General features: G+C 36.9%; 1 protein-coding gene and 1 pseudogene across 1 annotated transcript; one reads left to right on the forward strand and one right to left on the reverse strand.

Annotated features, from left to right (window-relative positions):
• Window positions 1-10,236: 10,236 nt before the first annotated feature.
• Window positions 10,237-11,054, reverse strand: LOC18423768 (putative isoaspartyl peptidase/L-asparaginase 2; the record flags this gene model as incomplete). The annotated part of the gene is made up of 1 exon (XM_006828365.4): window positions 10,237-11,054. A coding segment is annotated over one exon (486 nt), but the record flags the coding sequence as incomplete, so codon positions are not given.
• Window positions 11,055-24,725: 13,671 nt separating this feature from the next.
• Window positions 24,726-25,064, forward strand: LOC148782441 (secreted RxLR effector protein 161 pseudogene; annotated as a pseudogene).
• Window positions 25,065-26,671: the final 1,607 nt, after the last annotated feature.

A 26,671-nucleotide genomic window follows, 5' to 3' on the forward strand; every position in this document is an offset into this window, starting at 1 on the left:
ACCTCTGAAGCAGTTTCATAACAGCCTCAAATTGCATGAGAGAGTAGTTATGGCTACTGTAAAGATACCCATAAAGTTTCGTCGCATTCTAACAAGTTTTGAGTTGATCAGGATGACACTTAGTTTTTAAAATCTAGTTCCTATCATGCTGAAAATGGATCATATAACTATAGCCATATTTTTTGAGTCTCAAAACAGTATTAAACTACTTCCATTGGATTCAGAATGTCGAAAAAAACCTAAGAACCAAATTTCGGCTCAATCGGAACCTCCATGACTATTTTGGGCCTAACTTACCATAAAAGTGTGGGATTTACACTATTGTGGTGCAGCCTCAGTGAACTAGCTTCCATTTATGGAAACTTTGTTTTCTCATTATGAGTTTCAGATGTTCATAACTTACTCATTTTGGGTCTAATTAAGCTCAAATTCGGACACGAACTAGATTTCGACGATACGCTCGTTTTGACATATGGCACGTGTCATGGTGTGGCCCGAAATGAGAGAATTTCTCGAGAGAAAATGGGCTCAAAACATGAATATTCAGATTTTAAAAAGAAAACATCCAATTCTTTGAGAGGCCATAGCTCAAGATCTCGATGTTGGATAGTCGCAAGTATGGGTCTGTTGCGACCGTGCTTTGAAGAGCTACAATTTGATATAGTTTTTGTGTACGATCGGAGGCCAGATAACAATGAATTTTGAGGTCAAAGATGGTATACTTTTCTTGTCGTCGGAATCTCATTTTCCAGCGACTTCCCAAAATTGGAACGTGCTCAAATGAAGACCAAAATGGATGAAATTTATCACAAAATGATCATGATAGTATCATCTTCAATTTGTAATAAAAATTGAAGGCTTGGAACGTCATAGACTCTACCAGATTGGTGATCGAAGAATCACAAGTTTATGGAACATATCTGGATTTTGGGTTCTTCCTTAAAAGTCTATTTCAAGACGATCAAAGTGTATCAAAATGTGCATCATAATTCAAGCATCGATTCTACGACAATTGATCGCCTGAATTACTACCGAAAGCATTTGAAAAAGCTCTTGAGGCCTAGCAATGGCAAAAGACCCCTCATGGAGTGATGGTTTTGTCATTTGTTGAAAATTACTTAGGGGTATTTTGGTCATTTGGTTAAAAAACGGAATTAATATTTAAATTCATAAAATGTATAATTTTTTACAATTTTAGTAGTTTTTGAGCAATCCACCCTTGTTTCGTGGTTGTTCTACATAAGGAACTCAAGTCATGTGTAATACTCTCTATTGATCTCTCTTGAAAGTGTTAGAAAGTAATGAGAACAACTTGAGAATTCTAAGACTTAGGCTTGTTATTTTTTCTTTGCTTTCAAGTTCAAGACTCAAGATGGGAGGAGAGAGAAATATTTTCTAGAGAGATAAAATACCCCTAGGAACCCTACACTCCCTAGAACCCCAAAATTTCTATTCCTTTAGGATTCCCAACCCGCAATTTCATACTCCCTAGGATTTCTAGCTTCCACACACCTTAAAAACTCTAGCTTCCAATTCTAATCTATACACCCTATACTTTACCTTGGTTAGCCTACTCCCTATCCTACACTTTATACTATAGTGCACTATACACCATAGCATTCTATACGCTTTAGCTAGTCTATACCTTACCCAATTCAATACACCCTAGTTTCCATACACTATAGCTTAACCCAACTCACCTAAACTAGGTACCTAGACCTTTAGACCCTAACCTTGACTTAAAGCTTAAACCTCTCTCTCTCTCTCATATGCATGCAAATAGATTCAAGCCCATTCTAGGTCTACTCTATCTTCTTTCTCTCTCGTCCACTCTCTTCTTTCTCTCTCTCTCTTTTCTCTCTCTTCTTTCTCTTCTCGCTCTTTTCTGTCTCTTCTTTCTCTTCTCTCTTTTTTCTCTCTCTCTCCTCCACTTGAACCCTAGGCAGGTCCAAGCTTCACTTTCTTTCTCTACTCTTTCTCTTTCTCTCTCGTTCAGACTTGGACCCGCACCTAGGGCAAGCCCGGCACTACCTTCCTCCCTTCTCTCCTTTCTCTCCCTTACTCTCTCTCTCCCTCTCGCTCTTGCTCGAGACATGGACCCATGCCATAGGCGGGTCTGCCCCTCTCCCACTCTCTTACTCTCTCCTCTCTCACCCTCTACCCTATCCACCCCATCCCTCTACCCTATCCGCCCCTCTCTTATACCCTATATGTGCCTCTCTCGCAATCTCCTCTATCCGCCCTTCCTCCCTACCCTATTCACCCCCTCTCTTCTACTCAATCCGCCCCTCTCTCGCCTTCTTCTCAATCTTCCTTCCTCCCTACCCTGTCTGCCCCTCTCTCATCTCTCTACCTTATCCGCCCCTCTTCCATACCCTATCCACCCCTCTCTTATACCCTATTTGCCCCTCTCTCACCTTCTCCTCTATTTGCTCTTCCTCTCTAACCTATCTACCCCTCTCTTCTACCCAATCCACCCCTTTCAAACCTCCCCTATCTTGCCTTCTCCTCAATCCACCCTTCCTCCCTACCGTATCCACCCCTTTCTCATCCCTCTACCTTATCCGCCCCTCTCCCATACCCTATCTGTTCCTCTCCTATCTCTCACACTCTATCTGCCCCTCTCTCTCCTATACCCCATCCGCCCCTCTCTTCTACTTCATCTGCCCCTCTCTTCTACTCCATCCACCCCGCTCTTAGCTCTCACACTCTATCTACCCCTATCTCCTTCTCACTCCCTATCTGCCCCTCATTTCTCACGCTCTATTCACACCTATATCTTTCTCACACTCTATCCACCCTTCCTATCTCTCATACCATATCTGCCCCTTTCATCTTACTCTTCCATCTGCCCCTTTATACCTCTTATCCTCTTATCCATCACTCCAGAGCCCAGACCCGCACTTGAGGCGGGCCCATCTTCTTCTCCCCTACAATCTCATCCCCTTTCACCCTCTCTTATACCGCCAAGTTTATTCTTATCATTTCATTATTCTATCTTTTGCTTATTGCCTATTTCACCTCATCGAGCACTCGATTTGGGGTCTTCCTGAGATAATGCCTTAAGGTTCACTCTTAGACTGCTACTCTAACCACTAGCTCGTACAGTGTAGTTTTGAGTCATAAGAGACATTGATTCTCTTACACTCAATCACTCGAGTTGGGGATGTCCTGAGTCAGTTTTCTTTGGAGTTCTAACCCTTTTATTACTCTAACCACCAAGCCGCACGGTGTTCAAGTTGTGACAGGCTTTCACCTCTCTCTCGCTTTCTTCTAACCCTTGATTACTTTTAGGGGGCTCTTTGTTATAGTGATATAATTATATGCTCAATCATGTAACTCCACTTTTCAAAACCTCCGAGTACCAATGGTTCGAGCCTGGTACTTTTCTTTGTCTCCAATAATACCTCTTAGGAGAGGTTACACTGGGAGGCTGCTCAATTTTCTTTGGGTTATCCCTTTACTTCTCTTACTTTATCTTCTTCATCTTCTTCTTCTTCTCACTTCTAAACCAAGATCTCATCAACTCATTCATGTTCACTTCTTTCTTCTCTTTTTTATCTCTCTACAACTCTACCCCCAAAACTAGAGCCACTTACCCATAAGAAGCACATCAGAGAGGAGTTAACATTGAGTAGAGTCCATTAGCAACTTTTTAGTGAGAGTTCAGGTGAGGTGTTGAGTTTAGAGAAGAGGTCAAATTCAAACCGCATTGCTGGACAGGCGGAGGGTTTTCTTTCATTGATCTGACAGGGCAATAGTCCGAGCTTATCCCATGAACTCAAATCGTGGTGAGGTAGGTTCTTTAGTTCATCTCTACATCGCTTTAAAATCCTCTCATAGTTGGACAAACCTATCCGCACATGACACATGGGCCACACATGCGCTCGTGCGGTCAAGTGGTTGTTCGAGAGGGGGTCAATCAAACCTGAGTCCTAAGGGAGCCTGAGTGACGTAGATCCATGCCAACCAAACGGTCCGAAGCTCGAGATGGATCAAGGTCAGTGTGTCATAAGAATGTCCTGACCGTAGGTAGGTCCATCAGAAACTTAGCGGAGAAAGACTCGTAATACTCAAAATTGTGCTTGAGGTCACACCTAGGGAACTAGGGGTGCGTGTCCTTATGAGACGAGCACTAGTGGATAGAACTTTGGCCCTTAGAGCCTTTAGACTAGGTCTTGGATAGGCCCTGACCCTATTGGCCTGGTTTCTCCTTGCGAGCATTGACCCCAATCTGGTTCACCTTGGGGCTCAAGCGAACTAAGAGGTGTAGGGTCTTTTTCGGTTGTGAACCTCAGTAGCCTTCCTTTTAGCCTTGGATTTGGAGGCAGGAAGTAGTCATGCATCGTTGAGTGTAGCCTTGTTCAGGGTAGCATGAGCCACATAGACCTCTCGGGTCGTTGGACTCAGCAGAGTGTGAAGTGGGCTCTCCAGGTTGAGCAAGTGGCATGGGACTATGGACTTGCTAGAGCTAGACTTGGGCTTCAACACTAGCGCACTCTCAACTGGGCTACCACAAAACTAGGTGCCGACATGAATTAAGTATCAGTATAACTGGGGTTTTAGAAATAAGTGTGTGGAAAATCAACACACAAGTGGTGGGTGCAAGTGGTGTACTTTCTATTTTATCAAAAAAAATATCACTGGAAGTTTATAGGAATTTTTTTACAGTCTAAATATATGGATTTAAAGCTCGAGGGCACCACAAATGGGTGTCAAACTATTTACGCGTGAATTTGGATCGCTCTAAGCTAAATCAATGCAAATTTCTTGCGAAACAAATTAAATATTTAAATTAGTGGAGAGAGTAGGGGTCACTCAAATTATAGACTTAGGAGCATCACAGATCTTACAAATCATATTCTCCTCTAAATCTACTGGCAACGCCAGCTTGAGGCTCCATTTGCTAGACCTTAAAAACTTTTAAATTCTAACTAATTTTCTAAGAATGAAAATAGACTGAAAATTACACAAAAATAATCTAAAAGTTAAAGAAAGAAGGAATTTAAAAAAATAAAGTTAAGCTACTTACGTAGGAACCCAAAACATGGAGTTTCAGGCTCAGATCAGGTTGCTCTTATGCCACTATCTCCTTTGATGAATACCTTTGTTGCTGGAATTGAGGCTTTTCCTAGATTTGGTGGTTTTAAGAGTTGAAGAATGCTTAGGGGTCACATGTATGGGGTTTCCCTAATTATTTCTAAAGTGATAGATTTCTATGGTTTTCTGAGGTTTTTGGAACTTTCTATGATTTTATGGTATTTTTTAGGATCTTTTTGGATATTTTTACTTAATTTTTCTAACTTTCTAGGAATTTCTAGGCTATTTTTCTAATTATGTAGATTATTTTCTAACTTTTTTGGAATTTCCTAATACTTTCTGTGGATTTTTTGGATTATTTTTCCAAGAAATTTGAGGAGGGTATTTATAGGCTTAGGTGAGGTAACAGGTTGAAAATAATTGAAATAATCTCTTAAGTTCTAAGTTGATTATGAATAAGGTAAATTTTAGGATTTTTTTGGAATATTCTGGTTTACATGAACCTAGAAATCCTAATTAAAAAATAATTCTAAAGGCCTCAACAAATTTGGACTCATGGGCCGTGCGAGCCTCCTTGCGTCAAACTGCCCCCCATGCGATCCAGAGGGGCTAGTGCCATGGGGCCATTCTGTCATTTTGAGAAAAACAAATTTCCCAAGCCTCTAACTTTTCAACGGCACATCTGATTCAAGGAAATCTTGGACCATTAGAAATCTCTTTAGGTATATTATGGCTTGATAGAAGTTTTGTGTGGTTTTGGAATAATTATATTGCATCTAAATTGACCATGGTTCACTAGGGTTTGTGTGGTACTTAGGATTCAAAATTAAGTTTTTAGGTAATCCCTTAGCCAGAATATCGAGAGGGGATATCTATAGGGATTGAAGATCTTGTATTTATTTGTTATATATAGAGAGTGTATATTTCATAAGAAGTTATTCATAGTAGTTTATCTTATTGTGCAAGTTAACTTGTTGTGCAAGTTATCGCTGGTTGTATTATATATACATGTTACTAATGGTTAATAGAGATAGGATTTCCTCTTCTTCTTTGTGTGTTTGAGATAAGTTTTCCTCTTGGGTCCTAATTTAACTGCTAATCTAATCTTTATAGGCCAACTTGTCGATTACAATATTCAATTTTCTTGTGATGGTTGTGTAATACAAGACCTACGCACTAGGACAGTGAAAGGGAAGGGTCGTAGAATTGGTTGTATGTTTGACTTGGAGTTTGAGAAACCAAACCCTGATGCTTCTTTCTTTTCTCCATCAGATTCTAATTTTTCTGTTTTTAATAAACAATTGCATATGTGGCATCAGAGACTTGACCATCAGGATACAAATAAATTAGATATTTTGTTTCTTTCTGGTTCATTGCCCAAATAAAATACTTATTTTAAATTATGTTAATAAATCTTGCATTAGTTGTTCTTTGAATAAAATCACCAATTTGCCTTTTCCTTCTCAAGTTGATAAAGCAACTATGGGGTCCTGCTTCAATTTTATCCAGAATAGGCTATAAGTATTTTGCTTTGTTCATTGATGATTGCACACGCTATACCTGCATATACTTTATACGTCATAAATCTAAAGTGTTATCCCATTTTAAAACTTTTTTATCCATGATCTCAACTCAATTTGGTAAAAAATTCAAAATCTTTCAGCCAGACTCCGTGAGGGGGGAAAAGGGGGGAATACTTATCACATGATTTTCAAGAATATTTGAAAACTCAGGGCATTCAATCATAGAAAACTTGTCCCTATACTCCACAACATAATGACATAGCTGAAAGGAAAAACCGTCATATCTTGGAAGTTGTTAGGACCCTTATGCATGACACTCGTATTCCTCATAGTTTTTTGGTTGAAGCTACATCAACAACTATTTAACTCATAAATCGCCTCCCCTCCTCAATTTTGCATAAAAAATCTCCATATTATTCATTATTTCATGTTCATCCTGATTATTCTCTCTTGCATGTTTTTGGATGTGTCTGTTTTGTTCATCTTCCTACACATGAAAAAATAAAATTTTCTGTTCAAACAGCCACTTGTATTTTTGTGGGTTACTATCCCGACCAAAAGGGAGTTCTATCTTATGATCCAATAGCTCGTCGTGTACGTATTTCTTGCAATGCTCTCTTCCTAGGAAAGCTTATTTTATTACTCTTCAATTGCTAAATCAACAGGGTCCTCTGCTCCTTTCTTATCAAATTTCTCAGATGCTAACACCACTGATAAATCATCACAATTTTTGATGCAATAACATCAAGGCAAACAAAACCAAACCACATCTCTTCCATCTCACCAACTAAACCAATGTCAAACCTTCACCCTACCTGTAATTGATCTCTTCCCTCCTCCTTTTCTCTTAATCATGTTTCTTTTGATGACTCTACCCAGTTATGACATTCTTCATGTGTAACTCACCTACCTGACCGATATGACTTTTCTCTTGACGATTTTGACTTTTCACTCAACCTAGAGCTTTGTTTACTTCTCTTGATACTCTTGAGATTCCTTCCAAACACGTAGAACTTTGTGTACTTCCTAGATCATTGTTTGCCCTTTTAGATTCAGTTGAGATTCCTTCTACCTACCAGCAAGCCTTCACCATACCATGTTGGAAAGAGGCCATTGATGCATAAATAAGTGCTTTTTTGGCAAATAATACTTGGGATCTTGTATTGTGCCCTCCTCACACATCTATTATTGGAAATAAATGGGTTTTTTCTGTGAAGCTTAAATCTAATAGAGTGATTAAGAAATATAAAGCATGAATAGTTGCTCAAGGTTACAAATAGGAGTATGGCATAGACGATGATGAAACATTTTCTCCTATTGCTAAATTGACATGTTCCAATATATCTTATACAGTATAGGTCATCAGCCAATTTGTTACAAATCTACACCGCATCCACATCTTGGTTGTCTATCGTATCATTCGTGATATGCAAGGGACATACCATAGAGGCCTATTCTTCTCCTTTAACTCTTATCTCCAGTTATGAGCCTATGATGATGCAGATTGGGCAAGTTACCCAGATACTCGACGCTTGACCACTAGATGGTGTATATTTTTTGAAGACTCTCTAATATCATGGAAATCTAAGAAACAACAACCTATGTCCAAATCCTATGCAGAAGCCGAATACCGAGCAATGACCTCAACTTGCAGTGAAATTACTTGGTTGAGAGGACTTTTACATGACATTCATATTCTTCATCGATCTCCTATGCCATTGTATGCTAATAATATGAGTGTCATACGTATTGCCTCCAATCCTGTATTTCATGACCGTACAAAACATATAGAAGTTGTTTGTCATTTTATTCATAAAAAAATCCCGGTGGAGAAATTATACTCCAACGTATTGCCTCACAACAACAACTTGCAAATATTTTTATCAAGGTAATGACTCGTGGTCGTCATGACTATCTCATTGACAAACTGATGTTGTTCAACCAATCTCAGTTTGAGAGGGAGTGTAAAGATTGAAGATGTTGTAGTTATTTATTATAAGTAGAAAGTTTATATTTCACAGGAAGTTACTCATTATAGATTATCTTGTTGTGCAAGTCAAATCTAATTGTATTATATATACATGTTATTAATGGTCAATAGAGATAAGCTTTCCTCTTCTTCTTTGTGTGTTTGATAGTATCTACTAGGGTTCTATCAAATTCCAATTCAAATATAATACAACCTCACAAGGAGATCTAACCTTCTAAGGACCGTCGACATCACCAGCTGTAAGCCTTATCCAAATCACGGAAACTAAGAAATAATTTCGTTAAAACTAATGTAAGAAAGAAACTAAACATGCAATAGAACCGAATAAAATAAACACTTTACCAACAATAGGCCAACTGGCCCGGCACCTAGAATCAAAGCCTTCATCAAATTAAACTGAGTGAATGAATCCGCTATTCCTTAAAAGAAATGACTTCCCAAAATTCAAAGCTTGATGTCAGATATCCTATGAATCTAAGGTTTAGGCCATGATTATAGGTAGCAGGGGAAAATTAGGGTTACTCCTATGCTAGGGTTAACGTTTCCAAGGATCTTAGGTTTATGATAAACTACGTTGAATTAGGGTTTTGGTCTAAAACCTAGTTTTTATCTTAATTGCTCTCTTAATTCCCTCGAAAATGTTAGGGAAAAGGGCTATTCAGAAATCACCCTAATATAGGACGGTCGTTGTCTGTAGCAAATCCTAGGCTGCCACATGTTAGTGACACGGTAGGCAACACTGACTTAGCTGATTCTTGTGATGCAACCTGTGTCACTGACAACATGTCTGATCTGGCTAAAGTAGATTTTCTTAAAATTCTAATTCTCAGTACATTTGCTTTATTATTTCTTTTCTAAAAAATCTTGCTTCCTTAATTCTTAGAATATTCTCTCTCCAATCTGAACTGAAACCTGCCCGTTCTAGAAATTTTGGTTTCCTAAGCTAAGGATATTTAGGATTCATGGGATATTTTGGTTTGGATTATAGATTGGGTTGGCTATAAACTAGAGTGAACTAAGGTATATTGAACTAATGTGGTCTCTATGAATCAAAATAGGCCAATCTATCTTCCTATGCTTCAAGATTTAGGATTTCATAAATAAAGTCAATCTCAAACTAGGTGCATACAAGTACCTCTCTTAGCGCACCCTATTCTTTAGGTAACATGCAGATGGAAAAGAAGTAACCACCTAAGACTGGTGGAAACTTGAAACCTGATAACCAATGGCGAAAGGATAGCATCACATCAGGTTCGTCGGCATAAGATAGTCATAACATCAGGTTCGTCGGCAAAGTGTATCTCAATGGCCACCCTAAGAATTTTCTTCATCTACGGCTTATGGGATTAGCTCTCTCTGGGATGTTTTGCCATAGTGTATTTCAGAGATGCTACATGTGTTCCACCTTGCCATTAATTCTGAGTCCCAACATTATCCAATGATAAAGTTGTAAAAATAAAAAAGCATACTCATCTATCCTTAGAAATCAATCTTACGTAGGGCTACCAACCAGGCTAGCCAATGGGCCCTCAGATTGGGCCTACCTTAGGGCTGGGTTTGGGTTTGGGCGACACTCTAAGGCAATTCTTGTGATAGGCATTTAGGCACAGACAATTCTAGAGCCGGGCTTATTAAACTATGTACAAGCCGTTATATGTGTATATACTTAATGTAAAACCAATATTAATATAAGGAAAAATATCTCCTTATCCCTTAATTTTAACTTCTCTATCTCTTTGGATCCAAGAATAAAAAATATTACTCGAAAGCAAAAGACTTCCATTTTTTCTATCTTGCAACCCCTTGAATCCCTTTTTTGATGAATTTATACCCCAATAAAAATTAAAATGACATCCTATCTTGCAGGCTTGGTTGTGGGTATTTTAGAAAGAGAGGGGAAGGATCTCTCACTATCGCTTTATCTTTACAAGAAAAGCATTTCTGTCATTATTGGGAGGTGGGTTTTTCTTCTCTCTCACCAACATGGTGGGGTTGCAGATATTTCTTCTCTCTCATTAACTTGGGCGAGAGAGAGGTGCTTCTTTCTTTAATCTGATAACATTTTCCTCTGTGATGAAAAAACTTGCGTCCACAATTTCTACACCATGTTGTCTTGCAAAGGCTTCAGCTCCATCAAAAACAAGATAGGCATGGGGTGATTTGTCCATGACCAGGCTGGCAAGAGAGATTGGATTTTTAACAGTGGATATCCCCGATACAGCGCCACACTTCCTTGTAGAGCCATTCATAATGCTAGCATCCATCTCCACCGTTCCTTGTGCTGTCAGAGCCGATCCACAACCGAAATTGAACAGGGGGTTTAATTCAAGTTCCCTGACCACTAATTCTACGACATCGACGGCGGAGGAGGCGGAGCGGAGAGCAAAGATGCCGAGATGGAGAGCGGAGAGAAAGGCTTGGCGGGCCTCTTCTTGGCGCTGCCGCGGCAAGCTCGGGTTCATCCCTGCACCACCATGAACCGCAATTGCCCACCCTCCTATATTTTATATTCAATCTCTCTCTCCCTCTTATCTCTCTCTCTCTCCTCTCTCTCTCTCTCCTCATAAGAGAGGTGCTTCTTCCATGTTCGGATTGTGGGTAACTCTTCTCTCTCAATGTGGTGGAGCGAGAAGAGGAAGAACTTCTTTCACAAGTGGATTGTGGGTGCTTCTCTCTCCTCGAGATGTTAGAGAGGGAAGAACAAGAAGAGAGAGAAACGATTCTCTTGAGCACTTCTATGGAGTCTGGTCTGATGGGTGGTGGATCTCTCTCCTTGATGAGAGAGGAAATTTGCCAACCCCAAAAATATGCGACTCTGAAGTGTCTTGGCTTAAATCCGAGATGGGTTGGGGGGTGAGAGGTGGGTAGAGAGATAGTGACCCAAGGATGAGAGATCATTCCCTCTCTCTCTAAAAAAACCTAAACGAAGTTTTTGCAAGATTGGATTTTAATTTTTATTGAGGTCAAAAATTATCAAAAAGGGGTTTCTATAGAGATCGTTATAGAGATCGTTTGCTTCCAAGTAATATTTTGCATCATTGGATCTAAAGAGATAGAGAAAGTAAACCTAAAAGGTAAAGAGATATTTTCGATATGTTAGATATACAACATACAAATTCATATCTACATTTCGATATGTTAGATATACATAATATATAAATTTATATAAACATACCTAGACTTGAGATTGCCTAATTTAATTTTTGGCCTGAGCCATACTTCGGCCTCCATGATATGATTTCCATTGAGCACAGGACTAAGTTGTTGCCTATTTTTGTGCCCGGGATGAACGAAAAGTTATGGCAGGGCTTGGGTCAGGTCTCACCCAAGCCTAGTCCATAGGGTAGCCCGAATTTTATTTTTGATCCAAATCGTTAGTTAAAAAATATAATTTACTATGAAGGAAAAATAATAACAAATAAAAAAGAAAAGCTAATAAATAATTTACAAAAGGCTATTATATTCCAATTCATCATGATCATCATCCAAGCTTTTTATATTGTAATTATGCTCTGAATATTAGAATCAATAAAAATAAAACTTTTGTAATAGTTTATTTTCATCCTCATCATAGCCTTTTCCAATTAATTGGGGTCAGCTAACTTTAGGTTCAGAATTCATGATAAATTTTGGCTTACGTTGGCTGTCGACCTAACGCAATCCAATCCCTTTACCAGAGCACAAGACAGGTTAAAGGAAAGTTTAAGGTCATCATCCTTCTTAGAACAAATAGTTTAACTTGTCCAAAAAATTTAAATTAAAAATAAAAAAATGCTAGATAGGAAATTAAAGTGCTATAAATGAACACTAAAATAACTAGAAATAAATAAAAATATATATTCGTATTAAATAATTTTAAAATTACTTTTCATCTAAATTCTTAGAACGAGCATTGAGCACATGTTGATGTTGATGCATACCATGTTTCAAGCAAAACCGAGGAATATCTTAAGCAAAACAAATATGCCGCTCGTGCTAGAATTAAGGAAAAACCATGTTTGTCTACTCAGGTTATACGAATGAGGACAAGCACCGGCCCACTTTACATATGGATATATTTGTTGAGGTTAAAGAGGATGAGGACCAACCCCGTTAATATATTATATCAAAGTATTCTATAATGGAATATTTAAAGAGATTTTATACATTGAGACCATCTAGTTTTGGTACAAGGAGGTCGCAGTTACTTACAATCATCCAATGTGAAAGATGATAGTTTGGATGCGTCACAAAGTTTTTTTGAACTTTGAACTTGATCAATGGAATAAATGCAGACACCCAATTTTACGTTCAATGGTTAAGATTAATTGTGACCACATTGAACCAAAGGTAAATGGTCTCATTATGTACTTTTTCATTATTTAAAAAAATTAGGTATGCTGTGAACTTTGCACTAAAAAAGTTAAACACACCAATTAAAAACCCATCAAAGATGTTGGTTTTGACGATGGATAACCCTCCAATTAATCATCTCTGACATCGAGATAAAAAAATTTCAATCCAAAACATAGTTTCTTGCAACATATTATCTGAATTGTCCTTCTCCAAGATTTTCAAGTGTTCTTGGATATGACTGATCTGCATTATTTTTTGAAATTTTATAAAAATAAATTTTCAAGCCATCGTAGGAAGTTTGGGCACCAAATTTGCATCTTTCAATAACGTATAGAGCTCCCCTTTGCTTTATTGTATACAATTGACATCTTATAAAAACCACACCTACTATTATTTGATAGGGTGTGGTTTATACAAGGGGCATTAAACAATCAAAGTAAGGCATACCTTCAAATAGTATCAAAATATGTAGTTTCAGAATATAAAATCTTTATAATGGGTTGAAATTTTATTTTTTTTAATTTGAAAAGTCAAAAATAATGTAGATCGAACATATCTATGAACACTTAAATATATTGAATATTGATAGTCTGGATGACACATTTCACGATGTACTATTCCCAAGGCTTGAAATCTAGTTCTTCTCATGTACATACATCTTGAGGTCAAGATATTTGAATAGAAGATTTTTCAGCATCGAAATGACCTCTTTCAGGGAGTGTTTAAGGTGTCCTAATTTGATTGTTGAGGGCCTCGTCCTTATTTAAACTTTTTCCTATTTTATATTCCCTTTCTTGAAATACATTTTTCCTATTCAATTTGTTGAAGGTCATTCACTCTCAAAGTTTGGTGAACCCTCTTCAATGCACAATATTTTAATGAGTGGCAAAAAAACCAATTTTCTTCTTAAGTTTCTGAATGCATTTTCTATTTTGCTATTGAGTTTGTTGAAGGTTAGTCGCTTCCAAAAGTCGAAGAAACCCCTTGAATGAACAATATTTTAGTAAGCGGCAAAAAGCCAATTTTTCGTTTACCTCTTTGTTACCGTATTATGATAGGGAAATGTATACAAAGGAATCATTTATTTTTGGGAAAAGTTGATATAGAGCTGAGGCTCTAAACAATCAAATTGGAGCCTACCTCAAAATTTTCACTAGAACAGGTTGTTTTGATTCCCAAATATCCTCAAATTGATCATCTCGGCATCAAGATGCTTGAACATGAGAAAAAAAAAAAAATTGGATTTCAAGTTTTGAAAATAGTGTATTTTGTAGCATATTTTTTGACTGTCAATTTTCAAGATTTTCAAGTTTTTATAGATCCGTCGATCTACACTATTTTTTAAGCTTTAAACTTTATAAATAAAGATGAAAATATATTTAAAGGCCTAGGTTCTATACAAACGGTACCGTTTATTTATTAACAAAAAGGTCACAATTACTATCATCCATCAAATTTCAGATTTCAAATCGAGTTGTTATGAGAATGTCATTGACTAGACTCAAAATTCAAAAATATTCGAACTTTGTGACACCCCAAGCTGTCCAATTTGACATCTAATATCTTGTAAAAATTGTTACCTTCTTATACCAAAGATAAATAGTCTCATTATATAAAATCTGTGACAAACTCTTTCTCTCAAAATACACATTTTTTGTTGAGTGTGTCTAAGGTCGGTGGAAAAAGTTGAGTAATTTTTAAATTAGATGCACAGTATAAATTTTTAAGTTAGATGCAACCTCATTTGATGAATTTTTAAGTTAGATGCACAGTATAAAGTTTACACCTTGTAATAAACTGTTCGTACTATTATTTTACATTTTTTCTAAAATAGGATTTTTCTATCATCAGTCGCACACAAAAGTTGAGTAAACATTCTTCAATGCACAATATTTTAGTGAGCAGCATAAAGCCAAATTTTCTTTTACCTATTTGGTACTATGTTATTATTTTATACTCATTTTCTCATAGTAAGTGTTTTTCTATTTAGCATTGAAGGTGGGTGTCACAAAAGTTGAGTCAACCCTCTTCAACGATCAATATTTAATGAGCGGCAAAAGGCTAATTTTTCTTTTTCTTCTTTGCTACTATGTTAAGGGAGCAATTTGTATAAGGTGTCAACCTTGAATAATCACACATATTTAAATCTTGCTAAAATGATTTAGGTGCCAAAAACTTTTATGACAACCTGGAAACCTATTTGTACTTATAATTATGAAATTTAAAACTCCAAAATGATGTAGATCGAGCAAATTAGATAATATGTATTATTTTTAACACTTGAAATTCTTTTTTTCATATCAATACATCTCAAGGCCGAGATAACTCTGTCATGGCCGGTCATGCCAATCTTAATCCGGAAGCTATGTTATATGCTCATGCTAGAGTGTTCGTTGTAAGCTACATGTTGTATCATAATCTAGGTGCAACGAGAAATGAGCAAGGGTTGTGATGCATATTAAGATCTGGTTGCTATAAAATTTTAATTTTACAGATATGGGTAAATTTTTAGGTTAGTATACTAAAGGTGCAATTTGTATAAGGTGTCAACTTTGAATAATCAAAGTACGTCACATATTTAAATCTTGCTAAAAAGATGTAGGTGCCAAAAACTTTTATGATGACCTGAAAACCTATTTGTACTTATATTTGTTAGAGCTAAAAAAATAGTTAAAAGTGGATAAAATTAGTTACGAAATTAAGAGATATGCTTTGAATCTTTAGGTACATTGAGATATTAAAACAAAAAATAATGGGTATGATGATATTTTCCTTTTTCTTTTACTACATTAAGGGTCCAGATTGTATGAGGTATCAAGCTTAAACATTCAAAGTAAACTACACCTCTAAATCTTGCCCAATGATGCAGTTCCAATACCAAAAACCGTTACAATAACTTAATAATCTATTTTTATCTGTGATAATGGAATTCAAAACTTCAAAAATGATGTATATCGAGCAAATCTATAATCGCTTAAATTTTTTTAAAATGGACAGTGTAGATGATATCTTTCAATGTGCATCGTTTTTAGTACTTCAAATTCTTTGTTTTTTTCATATCCATACATCTCAAAGTTGAGATAATCATTTCTATAGTTGTTTAATGGCAGAGCAACCTCATTTGATGGATTTTTAAGTTAGAAGCACAATATAAATTTTACACCTTGTAATAAACTGTTCGTACTATTATTTTATATTTTTTCTAAAATAGGATTTTTCTATCATCAGTCGCACACAAAAGTTGAGTAAACAATCTTCGATGCACAATATTTTAGTGAGCAGCATGAAGCCAGATTTTCTTTTACCTATTTGGTACCATGTTATTATTTTATACTCATTTTCTGATGGTAAGTGTTTTTCTATTCAGCATTGAAGGTAGGTGTCACAAAAGTTGACCTCTTCAACGCTCAATATTTAATGAGCGGCAAAAGGCTAATTTTTCTTTTTCTTCTTTGTTACTATATTAAAGGTGCAATTTGTATAAGGTGTCAACCTTGAATATACGACACATATTTAAATCTTGCTAAAATGATTTAGGTGCAAAAAACTTTTATGACAACCTAAAAACCTATTTGTACTTATAATTATGAATTTTAAAACTCCAGAATGATGTAGATCGAGCAAATTAGATAATGTGTGTTATTTTTAGCATTTGAAATTCTTTTTTTCATATCAATACATCTCAAGGCGAGATAACTATGTCATGGCCGGTCATGCCAGTCTCAATCCGGAACCCATGTTATATGCTCATGCTAGAGTGTTCGTTGTAAGCTACATGTTGTATCATAATCTAGGTGCAACAAGAAATGAGCAAGGGTTGTGATGCATATTAAGATTTGGTTGACACAAAATTTTAATTTTATAGATATGGGTAAATTTTTAGGTTAGTAAACTAAATGTGCAATTTGTATAAAGTGTCAACTTTGAATAATCAAAGTACGTCACATATTTAAATCTTGCTAAAAAGATGTAGGTGCCAAAAACTTTTATGATGACCTGAAAACCTATTTGTACTTATATTTGTGAGAGCCAAAAAAATAGTTAAAAGTGGATAAAATTAGTCACGAAGTTAAGAGATATGCTTTGAATATTAGGTATATTGAGATATGAAAACAAAAAATAATGGGTGCGATGATATTTTCCTTTTTCTTTTACTCTTTTAAGGGTCCAGATTGTATGAGATGTCAAGCTTAAACACTCAAAGTAAACTGCACCACTAAATCTTGCCCAATGATGCAGTTCCAATACCAAAAACCGTTACAATAACTTAATAATCTATTTTTATCTATGATAATGGAATTCAAAACTTCAAAAATGATGTATATCGAGCAAATATATAATCGCTTAAATTTTTTTAAAATGGACAGTGCAGATGATATATTCCAATGTGCATTTTTTGTAGTATTTGAAATTTTTTGTTTTTTTCATATCCATACATCTCGAAGTAGAAATAATCATTTCTCTAGTTGTTTAATGGCAGAGCAACCTCATTTGATGGATTTTTAAGTTAGATGCACAGTATAAATTTTACGCCTTGTAATAAACTGTTTGTACTATTATTTTATATTTTTTCTAAAATAGGATTTTTCTATCTTCAGTCGCACACAAAAGTTGAGTAAACATTCTTCAATGCACAATATTTTAGTGCGCAGCATAAAGCCAAATTTTCTTTTACCTATTTGGTACTATGTTATTATTTTATACTCATTTTCTCATAGTAAGTGTTTTTCTATTCAGCATTGAAGGTGGGTGTCACAAAAGTTGAGTCAACCCTCTTTAACGCTCAATATTTAATGAGCGGCAAAAGGCTAATTTTTCTTTTTCTTCTTTGTGACTATATTAAAGGTGCAATTTGTATAAGGTGTCAACCTTGAATAATCAAAATACGGCACATATTTAAATCTTGCTAAAATTATTTAGGTGCCAAAAACTTTTATGACAACCTAAAAACCTACTTGTACTTATAATTATGAAATTTAAAACTCCAAAATGATGTAGATCGAGCAAATTAGATAATGTGTATTATTTTTAGCACTTGAAATTCTTTTTTTCATATCAATACATCTCAAGGCCGAGATAACTCTGTCATGGCCGGTCATGCCAGTCTCAATCCGAAAGCTATGTTATATGCTCATGCTAGAGTGTTCGTTGTAAGCTACATGTTGTATCATAATCTAGGTGCAGTGAGAAATAAGCAAGGGTTGTGATGCATATTAAGATCTGATTGCTACAAAATTTTAATTTTAGAGATGTGGGTAAATTTTTAAGTTAGTATACTGAAGGTGCAATTTGTATAAGGTGTCAACTTTGAATAATCAAAATACGTCGCATATTTAAATATTGCTAAAAAGTTGTAGGTGCCAAATACTTTTATGATGACCTGAAAACCTATTTGTACTTATAATTATGAAATTAAAAACTCCAAAATGGTGTAGATCGAGCAAATTAAATAACGAGTGTTATAAGATGCATCATTTTTAGTACTTTAAATTGTTTTTTTCATATTAATACATCTCAAGGTCGAGATAACTCTATCATGGTCGATCATGCCAGTCCCAATCTGGAACTTACGTTATATACTCATGCTAGAGCGTTCCCTATAAGCGACATATTTTATCATAATCCAGGTGCAGTGAGAAATGAGCAAGGGTTGCGATGCAGATCAAGATCTGGTTGCTATAAAATTTTTATTCTAGAGATATGGGTAAATTTTTTGGTTAGTTTTTAAGAATTATATTTATTTGAGGGGTTCGGGTTACGCTTTGTTTTTTTGGGGAAAACTTCTTTCGTAATTTTTTTATGGTAACTTTTATTTTTTGTTTTTGTTTTTTAAGGGAAGTTATTATTTAAAGGGTCTGGTTTCTATATGGTTGCATCCCTAACTAAAGTTGGGTTGCGGCCTTTCTCATTGTCTGCTTATTTGGGCGGTGACAATTTTACACAGCTTCCCGAAAGGAAAACCGGGGCACCTCGGTTACCTGTTGCCTTGAAGTTCTCCATAGTAATAAAATACTAATATTTTGTTGTATTTTTCTATCTACCCTTTTTCTTGTCGTTCCCAATCTTCTCTTTCTATTTCTTCTCAGTCTTCTCTTTCTAAGGGCGTGTTTGATAACAGAAAGTTGCTTACCATAATTTGGAACTTATCTGTTTGATAACAGGAAGTTGCTTACCAGAATTTGGAGCTTACCTGTTTAATAACAGGAGTTTGCTTACCAGAATTTGGTACTTACCTGTTACTGTTCATTTTTTGTGTTTAATTAAAAAATTATAAGATAAATAAGTAACTTCATTTTACTATTCATCTTCCCACCTTTATTCATAAAAACCAGTTCTGTGGAAAATGGTGGAACTTAAAAAATGAAGTTTTGCCCCTGTGAAAACCCGTGAAAAAAGCCCTCATTTTCTTGCTCGTTGCTCTCCTCTGCTCGTGCATAGGTACTCACTCATGCCTCTCTCTCTCCTATATTCTCTCTTATCCCCGATCTTCTTTATCTCTCTATTGCTCTCACACCTCTGCACTCTCTCCTTAGAGCTCTCACACCCTTGCACTCTCTCTGCACTAGGGCTCTTACACCTATGCACTCTCTCTCTCTCTCTAGAGCTCTCGCCCTCTTGCACTCTTGTTAGGTTTGTATGGCAAACAAAGGCCTTATGAGTGATTGTAATAAAACATTTGATATAGTGGATCACAAATTCAGTGGGAGTATGATCCCTCGTGGACCATATTATGTAAACAGTGTTTGCAGATACCAGACTGTGCTCGACGGTCTAGGCCAATCGGTTGGAAAAAACCCATATTACCTTGAAATAGAATATTAATCGATAAGGGTTCTAATGGGTCACCCCTTGATGAGGTCGGAGTATGCCCGGATGAGTGAGCCGAGGGACTATGTGACCATTTTGTGTAATGGTAGCTTTCAAAGAAGGGAGCCAAAGCCTCATCCACATACCAATCACACGGCATGCATATCGCTAGACCGTTTCGAGAAAGCAATCCACCTTTCAGAGTGAAGCGTATGCATGTGCGAGAGATACCCTTATGCACCATAGGAGTTGTGGTCGCATCAGGTCTAGGTGATCTTGACTCGTCTCTAAAGGAGGACCTGAAATCCACATTCTGTGATTACGACCTATTGGCTCATTGGTCAGACTTTGGTGACCCACTAATGAGTCCTTGCTTAAACTGTAGGTCATGGGAAACACTGGGTCGGTTCGATAAAACAAGTGTGGTTTGTAGACCACAGTTGAAGGTCTGCCCCGTGATTGTTGATTTCATTCTTAAGCCATATAAATCCATTTCCCATCAAATTAATTTAATTATATTTGTTTTAAGATAGAAATTATTTTAGAATTTTTATTTGAATTTTTATTAACATCTAGATATTTTATTTATGATATTTAAAATTAAAGATATTAAATTTATAATTGTTTAAATATTCTAAAATTATTTTTATTATTTTTAAATATAAAATAAAATGCCCATTGTGCACATGGGCCCGCCATGTTCTAGAAGGTGGGGCCCATGCATGCCTTCCTTGGGTGGCACGCGCCACCCGTTATTCTCTCTCATCTTGTTTTTATTTTGATAAGATATGTTATGAGGTCAAATGGAATCTTGAGGTTGGAAAATATTGGCTTGATAAGTTTTGAAAGATTTTGTGGAAAGATTGAGTAGACTTGTGCTAAATTTATGGTATACACAATATTTGATTAGATTTAATTTATTTAATTTCTATTGATGGGGAAATGGTTTAGGAAAGGGGTATAATGGTTCATGCAACTTCCATAATGTTGGTGGCCCATCTATGGAGTGAATGACTCAGATCTCTCCCCTCACACGTCACCATTGATCGACAGTCCATGTTCAATCTCACTTAAGAGGCAAACTATGAAAAACCCTAAGAAACTCTAAATCGAATTTTGCATTATAAATAGGGGTGTCCCCCCCCCCTATTCTGTACACACAATCTCTTTTCTCTCTCTTTCTTTAAGGGGCACGCTTCACTCTCTCTCCTCCCTCTCAAGACTTTCTCTCTCCTCCCTCTAAAGCCTCTCTCTAGAGACCTCTCTCTCCTAGCTTATCTCTAGAGGGGCATGCCCCAACCCTAAGCCACCTCCTAAGTCTCTCTCTCATGTTGAATAGCCTAAGGGTTGGGTAGTATGAGATATGCCAAAATAAGTCTTGGGGTTAGGATCTGGGTCAGATAAATTCTAAAAAAGTTCCATGGAATTAGTTTGGTCTAAACTTGCCTTCTCGGATTGAGATTGAAGCTAGGTCGTTGATCCCACGCCATCGAATGGTGGTGACTCAGTGTAGGGTGTAATAAGTCCGGTTGAGGTAATCTCCGACACTTTTCTCTTCTATTTCGTGCAATCTTATCTTTTTATTCTCAAGCATAGTGCATAGTTATTTCAATGACATCAAGTTTTAAGATCTTGGTTATATTGTTGTGTTGATTTTATTTTGAAGTATATGTTATTGTAATAAGACCACTTGTAAGTGATCTTTTACCAAAACAAAAGGGGTGAATAAAAAAAAAATTTGTTATTCCCCGATAAAAGATCACATAGGTCTTTCTTTCATTGGTATCAAAGTACAGTTACTTGATTGTCATTAGGAGTCTTTTTTAATTTTTGCTTGAGAATAAAACATATGACTGCTCGTACCTTCATCTCAGAGATCCTAAAAACCAAAAAGTTTGATGGGACCAATTATACCTCTTAGAAAGAAAGATTCGATATGTTCTTTATGAGAAAAACTTGCATGAGATGCTCTATGAGGATCGTCTTCATCATCCAAGTGACGACTCATCACAAGAGCTTAAATATGAGTATGCCACTTGGAAAAGGAGGAACTTGAGATGAAAGCACATTGTTTTGTGTGCCATAACTAGCTAATATGCTTCCAAGTATGAGTCAATATCTAATACAAGTTGAATCTTTGATAAACTTGAGAGAGAGTATGTTGAACCCTCTCTTATGAAACAAATCATGGCCATGAAGAGGTATAATGTGCTAAGGATGGTAGAGGGTACTAAGTTTGCAGATCATGTGCACATCTTTTGTGCACTAGTCAGAGAGATGGAAGACATCGACATGAAACCTTCTGAACCCATGCAAGTGATTAATCACATGAATTCACTTCCAAACTCATGAGAAACTTTTATGTCCTCACTCTCGGCTAGAAGAAAAGCACAAAAACTAGAGGTGCTCATCACGACGATCAAAGTAAAAGAAGAAAGGGAGAACTCGAGGCATGCACTGGCTACAACTCTGAGGGAAGCTGTACACATGGTAAAATCTTCACCATCTTTTAAACTTAAGAAAGGAAAAGGTAGAATTAATTTTGAATGGAGAGGAAACTTCAAAAGGAGAGATTTTGGTAACAAAGGAGGAAAGAGAGAAACCATAACTTGTTTTATCTACAAGAAGGTGGGCCACATAGCCAAGAATTATCGGTCCAACAAATTTGGAGGGACCAACAAGGAGCTGGCTTGTGTGGTCCTTGGAACATTACTGGCCAACCCCAAGGGGCTTCTTAGTGTCTTGACTCGGGAGTTACGGCTCATGTCACAAACACCAATGAAGGCTTCCATTCTTTTACTCTAATGGGGCCAGGACAACATATCTATATGAAAGGAAATCAAAAAACTGATGTTCTTGGAGTTGGAGATTTCGAGCTGAAGTTGAAGAGTGGGAGCATCTTGATCCTAAATTAAGTATTTTATGTCTGATATGAGGAAGTGCTTGGTTTCGATTCCCAAGATGTTTATGGTTGGATTCATGACCACTTTCATTGGGGAGAATATGGTAGTTAAGAAGAGAAAAAATGCAATCATGACCGGACGTCTTGTAGATGGCTTATTAACTATTGAAATAAAAGAGAACGTTGCTTATGTCTCATCCCCTAATGAATTAGATGCCACCCTATGGCATGTGAGGTTATGACACATTAATTTGAAAAGAATTGAGAGATTGAAAAAGGACGATATTATTCAAAATTATAAAGGAGATTTATCGAAAGTGTGTGAGTCTTGTGTGCAAAGAAAACTAATAAAAAAAATACCATCAGGGTAAAAAGAGCTACTAACGTTTTAGAAATCATTCATAGTAACATATGTGAACCTATGAATGTAACTACCAAAAGCGATAATAGATATTTCATCACTTTTATAAATGACTACTTGCGATATGACCATGTTTATCTTATTCACATAAAATCTGAAACCCTAGAAAAATTCAAAGTATATAAAGTCGAGGTAGAGAATCAAACCAACTTGGGAATCAAAGTCCTTAGAACTAATAGAGGGGGGGAATATTCATCTGAACTTTTCAAAGAACCATGTATTGAGAATGGAATCATTCATCAGTATACCATGTCATATACTCCCAAACAAAACGGTGTTGTCGAGAGATAGAATAGGACATTGATTGAAAAAGTAAGGAGTATGATGGGGCACGCTAGTCTTTCCTTAGACTTTTGGGGAGAAGCCATGTTGACGACATGTTATATCTTTAATCAGACTCCCACAAAAGTTACCCCACTTATTCCTCACGAAATATTCACAGGTCGTGCTCCCTCCCTTAATCACTTGAAAGCTTGGGGTTGCTCAGCCTATGTTCTTATTTCATACCAAAATAGGACTAAACCTCAACCCAAAACTGTTAAGACCATTTTCAGTAGCTACTCAGGCCATGGTAAGGGGTATCGATTCTACAGCCTTGAAAAAGGGATGGTCATTGAGAGCCACAATGCTCACTTCTTCGAGGAAGAATTTCTTGAAGATATAATAAGACAGAAACAATCCGACTTCTTTGAGGAGGCAAGAAACAAGGTTGTGCTTTGAGAACCCGAACCTGAAACTTCCAATAGACTTGAGCTTGATATTGTTGAACCTGAACCCACAAAAGAACATGAACCCAAACCAAGACGAAGTAACTAAATAAGTAGACCTTTTTTTTACCTAGAACACTTTGTCTACCTAGGGGAACACTATGATAGAGTTGAGGAAGATCCAAATTCTGAATCTAAAGCTTACCATGAAGCCTTGTTTTGTCTTGAAAAGGAATACTGAGTAGAAGCCATGAAAGATAAGTATACTTCCATTAACCATAACCATGTATGGGAATTAGTACCTCTACCTCAGAAACGTAAGGTCATTGGTTGTAAGTGGATTTTTAAGAAAAAATTGGATTCATAAGGGAAAATAGAAAAATACAAAGCTAAGCTAATTGCAAAAGGTTCACTAAAAAAGAATAGATAAATTATGACGAGACCTTTTCTCTTGTTGCCAACTTCCCATTTATCTGAATCCTTATAACCATAGTAGCCTTTTTTGATTTTTGAGATTTATCAGATGGATGTTAAAACATCATGTTTAAATGGAGATTTAGAAAAAGAAATTTACATGATCTAAATGGATGCCTAAAACAAGCATCGCGTAAGTAGTACATAAAATTTCAAGAGACCCTGGCTCTTGCAGGGTTCTCTACGAATAATGAGGACTACTGTATCTATCAAAAGGTCGGTGTGAGTGATGTGGTTTTTATTTCTTATATGTGGATGATATGCTAATTATTAGTAGCTCGATTGCCCTAGTAGTAGAAACAAAAACTTTCCTTGCACAATACTTTGATATGAAGGATCTTAGAGAAGTTTCATATGTGTTGGCTATCAAGATAATAAGAAACAGAAGAGAGAAAACTATCCTACTTTCCTAGGCAACCTATTGCAAGAGGATACTAAAAAAGTTGATATGAGTACGTGCAAGCCCATGTCTACACTAATAGACAAAAAGACGAAGCTAAGCAATAAAATGTGTGCTACAGAAGATATGGATATGAGAGCCATGGAGAAAGTGCCTTATAAGAGTGCAGTTGCGTCCCTTATGTATGCCATGATGGGAACAAGACTAGACTTGTCATTCGTCATGAGCTTGGTAAGCCGATTCCAAAAAAATCCTGGAGAGGAGCATTGGAAAGCGATTAAGAGAATCCTTAGAGATTTAAAAGGGACCATGAACTATGCGCTAACATACAAAAGGGGAACTGAAATAACAATAGAAGGGTATTCAGATGAAAGCCACATCGTCGATCCAAATGATGCGAAGTCCACATCTGGATATGTGTTTATACTTGGAGGGGGTGTAGTTAGTCAAAGAAACAAGATATAGTGGCATTATCCACCATGGAAGCTGAATATGTGGCATGCTGTCTAGCAACCAAGGAGGCCGTATGGATTAAGAAGTTTATTAATCAGCTCAGCTTTCATCCCGTACATTGTGAGGCAGTACAGATTTTTCTGTGACAACACGGCAGCAATTTGCATTTCTAAGGAGCCTCGTTTTCATAAAAACTTCAAGCATATTAAACCATATTTCTATCATCTAAGTAATGAGGTGAGATTGAAAGAGATCAAGATTAGCTATATATCCACAGATCTGATGATTGCAGATCCTCTGACTAAAGGGGTTGCCCCTAATGTTTTTATAAGACATGTGAGATAAATGGGGATGAGAGAAAGTGAGGAAGAGAGATTGTAAGACATTCAAAGGGCAAGTGGGAGATGTTGGGTTTGTGAGGCCATTAAAGGCCTTATGAGTGATTGTAATGAAACATTTGATATAGTGGATCACAAACTCAATGGGAATGTGGTCCCTCGTAGACCATATTATGCAAACAGTGTTTGCAGATACCAGATTGTGCTTGAATGTTTAGGGCAGTCGATTGGGAAAAACCCATATTCCCTGAGCATAAAAGAACTGATACTGGTTTTAATGGGTCACCCCTTGATGAGGTCAGAGTATGCCCGAATGAGTGAGCCGAGAGATTGTGTAACCCTTATGTGTAATGGTGGCATTTAGAGACGGGAGTTAAAGCCTCATCCACGTACCATCACACGACATGCATATCGATAGATAGTTTCATGAAAGCAAGCCACCTTTCAGGGTGAAGCGTATGCATATGCGAGAGATACCCCTATGTACCATAGGAGTTGTGGTCATATCAGGTTTAGGTGACCTTGACTCGTCTTTAGGGGAGGACCTAAAATCCACATATTGGGATTGTGACCCCTTGACTCATCAGTCAAACTTTGGTGACCTGCTAATGAGCCTTCAAAGGCCAAGCAAGAGATGTTGGGTTTGTGTAGCCATTAACAGCCTTATAAATGATTGTAATGAAACATTTGATATAGTAGATCACAAACTCAGTGGGAGTGGTCCCTCGTGGACCATACTATACAAACAGTATTTGCAGATACTAGAATGTGCTTGACGATCTAAGTTAGTTGGTTGGGAAAAACCCATGTTACCTCGACATAGAATATCAATCGATAAGGGTTCTAATGGATCACCCCTTGATGAGGTCGGAGTATGCCCGGATGAGTGAGCTGATAGGCTATGTAACCCTTGTGTGTGATGGTAGCTTTCAAAGATGGGAGCCAAAGCCTCATCCATGTACCATCACACGACATGCATATCGATAAACAGTTTCGGGAAAGCAAGACACCTTCTAGGGTGAAGCGTATGCATGTGCGAGAGATACCCCTATGCACCATAGGAGTTGTGGTCGCATCAGGTTAGGTGACCTTGACTCGTCTATAGGGGAGGACCTGAAATCCACATATTGGGATTGCGACCCCTTGGCTCATCAGCCAGACTTTGGTGACCCGCTAATGAGCCTTCAAAGGCCAAGTGGGAGATGTTGGGTTTGTGTGGCCATTAAAGGCCTTATGAGTGATTGTAATGAAATGTTTGATATAGTGGATCACAAACTCAGT

Source organism: Amborella trichopoda, chromosome 4 (assembly GCF_054954075.1).
Source record: "Amborella trichopoda isolate Santa Cruz 75 chromosome 4, AtrichopodaSantaCruz75HAP2 v2.0, whole genome shotgun sequence".
Classification (NCBI taxonomy): Eukaryota; Viridiplantae; Streptophyta; class Magnoliopsida; order Amborellales; family Amborellaceae; genus Amborella; species Amborella trichopoda.